Genomic DNA, 6,774 nt, shown 5'->3' with positions numbered 1-6,774 from the left:
TCGTTAGCACACCGGGCGAAATGCTTAGCGGTATTTCGTCTGCCGTTACGTTCTGAGTTCAAATTCCGCTGAGGTCGACTTTGCCTTTCATCCTTCCGGGGTCGATAAATTAAGTACCAGTTACTCACTGGGGACGATGTAATCGACTTAATACCTTTGTCTGTTCTTGTTTGTCCCCCCTATGTTTAGCCTATTGTGGGCAATAAAGAAATAGAAAGGAATAAAGATGAAGAAAAAACATTAGACAATGATGGTGGTGATGATGATGATGCTATTGGTCAAGTTGAGGCCTTTTGCCAGGTTAATCGGGACATGGTCAACATGGCAATAAGACACTTGCCCAAGTTTCAACACAGTGGGATCAAACCCAGAACCACACAGTTACAAAAGGTATGTCTTTATCACACAGCCATAATAGAGCTTATCTATTGAGTTGATGCTGGAACATCAAAAAGGTGGAAATAGATTATTATCATTGTTGGTTTTAGTGGAAATAAGTCTGAGGCCTTAGTGAGGGTGGAGGAGTACTGCTGTAAGGATTACAGTAGAAAAATTGAGTTTTTTTTCTCTCTTTGTGATCAACCACTTTAAATCAATCTGCCTAGTGGTTAGAGTGTTGCACTCATGATGGCAAGATCATGATTTCAATTCTTGGGTCTGGCAGTGTGTTGTGTTTTTTGAATAAAGTACTTCGTTTCACTTTGCTCTGCAATCACTTCTGCATCTTATAGGTGGCACACTGCGCACCTGTACAGGTTTGATGGGGGGGGGGGGGTGAGTATTGATTACTATGAATAAATCATTTGTACAGGTTGTTCAATGAGAAGTTGTTTAAGCCTCATCTGTTGATTACAACAAAACACTCCATCATTATAAATGTGCCAGACCATTTTCAGACACTTCTTGTTGCTGGTGTTGTTTAACCCCAGGACAACCTGACTTATGATCAAAGATGCTCCAGCTGTGATTATTCTGCAATGCTTTTAAATTTTTATTTTTATTTTTTTAAATAGTGTAAATATAGGCGTGTTTATGTTTATAACTATAGGTGTGTTTACGTCCCTGTAACTTAGAAGTTCAGTAAAAGAGAACAATAGAATAAGTACTAGGCTTACAAAGAATAAGTCCTAGGATAAACTCCTTCGACAAAAACCCTTTAAGACAGTGCTCCAGTATGGCTGCAGTCATATGACTGAAACAAGTAAAATAATATTAATGTATCTAATGTACCCTGCTTTTTAAAAAACCCTTTAGCATTTAAACTGGCCATATCCAGCCCAAATATTCTACCTGTTTTATGTTCAAAACTGGCCAGATCTGGCATCTCTCACCTACCCTACAATGTCATTCTAAAAATATACAATCATATCATCGAATTTTCAACACTACAAGATAATGCATGATTAATTCAAAACAATGTGAATAAATAGGCATTGAAATTGATAAGAGTTATCTCAATGCTAAAGGGCTAAAGACAGCAGAGTATGACTTGAGTGAAATTTAGCTGCTATTTAAGTTGAGTGACCGCATAAAGGCATTGTTGTTAGCTCAACATTTAGATAACTCAAGAGGTGCTACAGGTTAAACAATGATGCTACAGGTTAAATAGTGACTTCTTTCAAAAACTTTTAGAAAATGTATATTTGTACGATAATGGTAAACTCCAAGAGAACAGGGTGTGCAGACAACATTTCATTTCCAGGACATACTTCACTAATACTGTGAAGATACTACAGTCAGTCAGCCCCTGCTGAATATTCTGATCACAAAACCCCAACCAGTTAACTCTATTTATCACATTAGCAAATGGGGTGAATAAATACATTACTCATTTAGTCTTTTACTTGTTTCAATCATTGGATTGTAGTCATGCTGGGGCTGTCGTGTAAGACTTTAACTGGTCGTGTTAAGCACATTACTTATTTTTAAAACTGGTTTGAATTTTAATAATTTCTATTTGTCACACTGCTAGGTTAGAGGACATAAACACATGTTTTTTTTTTCAAAAGTGTTAAAGACACAGATGCATACAGAAACATGCATTCACATACACAAATATATATATCTTCTTCTTCTCTCTCTCTGTATACATACATAAATACATACATTTACACACAATGGGCTTCTGCACAGTTGCTGTACACCAATTTCACTTATAATGCATTGGTCAACCCAAGGCTATAGAGAAGACACTTGCTTAAGATGGTATGCAAGATCATGTGGTTGCAAAGACAACTTCCTAACCACATAACCATGCCTGATTTTATTTCAAGATTTTTAATGTTTCCTGCATTAAATAGTTAACACTGATGTTTGTCATGCAGCTGACACTCCTGAAATTAATCATTAAGCAAGTTTTTTTTTTTCACCAGTAAATGTACAACCATGCATAATAACATAGTGATTCATTCATTACTATCTCACCAGGATGATATGAAAAAACATTATTACTTAGTGAATAATATCAATTATTTTAACTGCATTACATATTTATAGTTAGCCTTATAATGCTCCATACATTAATTGTTAACACTAACTTTGATATTGCTTTTACTGCAGATAACATCCTTGAATTACATAAATAATTTCATTCATATCTAGAAGCTATTTCAGAAATATAAATCAACCCAGAAGTACAAAAGGCAAAATTGACCTCAATGGGATTTTGAGTTCAGAACATAAAGGGTTATCACCAAATACCACAAGGATCGTTTTCCTTCTCTTGGTTTGGTTTTCTAACAATTACACAAATCCATTAAATGTTTATACAATGTTAAATTCAACCATTTAGATCCTACCCAGTATGGCAGCACTGCTTGGTATCTTAGGTCCATTATGTTGCAAGCATTCAAGCCAGGTCTTCAGTTCAAGGATACCGTCTTCCTTCCTCCCTTCCCACTAGTCTTGGAGGCCCTGTAAAGGGTCATGAGCAGTCCCTTGAGTACAAACCACATGAATTTTTCAGGTGCAAGAGATTACAATGAAAATCAAATACAAGATTAACTTACCAAGTCTGCTTTAATCCAGCTATCTACTTCTTTCTGGCATCCAGAAATAATCAAATGATACCCATTTGCTGCAGAATAACAATGATAAGGAATCATTGGTGAGAGGAGGTAAGTGCATTCCTTCCAAAGAAGGTGAGACACAAAAATTACAAACCATAAGTTATTAATTTATTCATTTACTCAGAAATCCAGTCCATACTTACATGAGAAAACAAATATTCAAAACACTGTTGTATATAAAATTTCTCTCAGTACCTTGTTTAATATTCATAAGCAGGCTCAACAACAAATTGGATGTAAGATATTCTTATAATAGAGTATACTGTATGGCCAAAATTCAGGCCAAAGCAGGAAAAAGTTTTATTTCTGTGTCTTTGATCAATTACTTCCTTATTATAAGTCAACTGAAGAAGAGATATAAGGACAAATTCAACTACAATGATAACAAGGACAAACTCAGTAAGATTTCTATATCATACTATTACTTTTGACCTTCACCTTAAAATCTTCTGACATTATATGAGACACAATGCTTGAACTGGATTATTGGGGCCATATTGGTCATGAGTTCAAACTTTATGAATTACAGTTTATTATGCATTTCTAGTTAAGTCCTATAACTATACTTGCTTCATTTTGTCTTAGTATAAGTTGTATCACAGGTGAGCTAAGAATCCAGCTGTGAAAGCAATTTCACCAACAGAAACAATCATTTAAGCAGACATAGAAAAACAAATGTAAAACAAAATAAAATAAAATAAAATAAAATAAAATAAAATGGTTTTCATCAAAATATTAAAATCTTTGAAGTGCTATTCAAATACTTCTAATGACCTGATATATATTGAAGCTGCAATAATATGAATCAAGAAATATATTTCTTGTAGAAGAGAATGATATTAAACAATTGAACAGTATGTCCACTAACAGAGATTTAAGACTTGAAAACTGATTGGAAAATAAAACAATGTTTCCATCATAAGGTTCTGTTAGCAGAGATCTGTGATGAAACATTGAAATTGAAATAATTTACCAATTATATTTGGTGTTGATTAACCTACGTTTATATAATTTTACCCATTTTTCAGCATACCCTGAGTGATTTCCATGCTGAGTTGCTTCTGCTGCTCTGCCAGCACCTTGGGGATAAATTTCACTGATACTTTCCACATGCACAAATCCTCTGTTGAAACAAAATACACTGATCTTGTGCTTATTCCCATTTTGTGGAATTGTTACACAAAGGTCTTCCATAACTATTTGTCAAATCTTCTCCATCAGCTCCTTGTTTCAGCTTGTGGATAGCCTGCCTGAGCATGCCTTGCTCTCTACTGAGATGCAGCTATGTCTGCAACAGTTGTACCACTTGTTGATTTGGGTTTTACCCCATGGAATCATCGCAAAAGGTCTCCTGAATCTTCTGGATGGATTGAGCTTGAGTATCACTGAGCTTTTGGCAAAACTTAACGCAATATCTCTGCTCGATGCATTTGGTCATCATGCATGAAAACGAAAATCTGACAAGCATAAACTATACATCTGCACTCTATGCATAACAGCCAGGAACTTACAGTGCCTACTGGTGCAAAAATTTTCACACAGGCACAGGAAGGGTGGCATCACCTCCCACCCAAAGGATTTTGCCCATGTAGCACTAGTTTTCACAGGGAAAAATAAAGTTGTATGCTTTTTGAATGCATCTCATTCAAAAGGTATAGACTGCCTTTGTTTTAATAAATTTTGAAAATAAAGAAGAATTTAGTAAAATAACTTTGTTATAATAAAGCTGGTGTTTGGAACATAAATTATCATAGAATTTTGATGGAAACTTAGATCATTTTAAAACAGGAAATTTGTATCATAGAAAGAACCATGAGCAATTTCAAATGGGTAGGTATCAAGAGAATTAGCTCATTCAGAGGGAATAAAAACTAGCTGAGGTGTCTGAAGAGATACAAAAGAGCAAGACAGAGTTTTCATGTAGTCCAAAAACCTTCTACTAACCTCATGTAGGATTTACCAAATTATCATCTGTAATTGTTTAAAGATTATATAAATGTAAAAAGTTTAGTAGGCTAAATAAATGTGCTTCTACAGTATAACTTCAAAGGCAAGAAGAAGAAATGTGAGGTGTATGTTTGGAATTAGCAAGGAGAGTTATCAGTACAAGCAGACAGGTAAGCATTCAATGACTATATGAGTCTTCAAAGACAGTTGCTCCCGTAAATTCCAAAATAAAATTTCGAATTTATGGAGGGTCAAAGTTGGGGACAAAAACAGAACAGTGGAGACATACAAGGAAACAGAACACAAACAAACATGGAGGGTCATTAGACCAGAACGAGAGGAACATAGTGAATGCTGGGAGAAATATTTTCTTTGAAAAGAGAAAAGATAGCAGAGAGAGAAAGAAAATGTCCAGTCCTTAGAATGTCGTGCAGGAAATGAAAGGTCAACAATGGTCACATGTGAGCAAAGAGAAAGAGAAAAAGGAGAAACAGGGGGAGGGAGAGAGAGTAACAGACAGAAAATGGTGAAGGGAGAGAAAAAGGGTATTAGAGAAGGATGGGAGAAGAAAACAGTATAGAGTAGAGTCACATCAAAAAGGTTAAGATAAACTTACTTGGAAATGGATTATTTTCACACACACACACACACACACATATGAGAAATTATAGTAAACACAGGTTTTTATCAATTTGTACTTGGAACATACAATGCAGGGGTTTCAAATAACCACAAGGCTGAAATGTACACAGAGTGAAAATGATATAAAATGATATGAACCTGTGTTTACCATAATTTCTCCTACATTTGCTCTGTTTATCATAGCCACTAATAACTAATAAGTATAGTAATAACCAAACAACTCTAATAGAAGCAGGCTGGATGATGATAATCTAGAAGGAGCTCTAAGCTCAACAGTAGCAGTTGTATATCTAACTGTGCACAAAAAGATATACTATGTATATGTTCATATATATATATATATATATATATATATATTGGAGAGAAGGAGTGAGAGAGAGGGAAGGTTACAGATGTTTCCTTTGACTGAAGTGGGGGTAACATCAGAGGTCATCTGACAACAGTCTGCTTGAGTTGCAGAGCTGATTGCATTTGTTATAACAAGAAGAAAACATGTTTTTCAGTTTATTTACCCACTTACTTACTTTACTCTGACATGTTTATTGAGAATGTTTCCCCACTGGCCTGGAAGTACAAAAAAAACGGTCTTTCTGGGAGGGAGGAGATAAATGCCACAATAGAACAGAAACTTAACTTTATCACTGGCTGGCTACACCACAATGAAACAGTCGCATAGATAAGGAAAAGATAGAAGAGATATGTTGATAAACAATGAAGAGTGAGAGAGAGAGAGAGAAGAGGATGTAATGAGAAGCAGCAGGAGTGGGGGTTGGAGAATAAAGACAGCAGCTAGGAGAAAGGTGAGAAGATAGCAGAGGGGTGGGGAGGGAGAGGGAAGTTGTCTTTGAAAAAAAGCAGGTAAGGGTGATGGGAACAACAAAAATACATTAGTTTTCTAGGTGATGAAGGAAAACAGGAAATGGACAATACAAGAATAACTTGCTGCTGCTATTGTTTTTGCTGCTGCTGTGAAGAAGGAGGAAGAAAAGAAGAAATTAAAAGTTTGAACAGAAGTAGCAGTTTATTTTTGTCAGTTTTCGTTTTACCTTCTCTCTTTACTCTTTTACTTGTTTCAGTCAATTGACTGCAGCCATGCTGGAGCACCACCTTTTTAGTC

General features: G+C 35.4%; 1 protein-coding gene across 1 annotated transcript in view; it reads right to left on the bottom strand.

Annotated features, from left to right (window-relative positions):
- The window catches only part of LOC106877636 (enolase 4), an 87,240-nt gene that overhangs the window by 3,946 nt on the left and 76,520 nt on the right, over window positions 1-6,774 (bottom strand). The window contains exon 6 of the mRNA XM_014926583.2: window positions 3,009-3,076. Within this exon, the coding sequence (XP_014782069.1) occupies window positions 3,009-3,076 (68 nt within the window). The remainder of the gene's footprint in view (window positions 1-3,008; window positions 3,077-6,774) is intronic.

Source organism: Octopus bimaculoides, chromosome 14 (assembly GCF_001194135.2).
Source record: "Octopus bimaculoides isolate UCB-OBI-ISO-001 chromosome 14, ASM119413v2, whole genome shotgun sequence".
NCBI lineage: Eukaryota > Metazoa > Mollusca > Cephalopoda > Octopoda > Octopodidae > Octopus > Octopus bimaculoides.
This window is presented reverse-complemented; position numbering and strand designations above follow the sequence as displayed.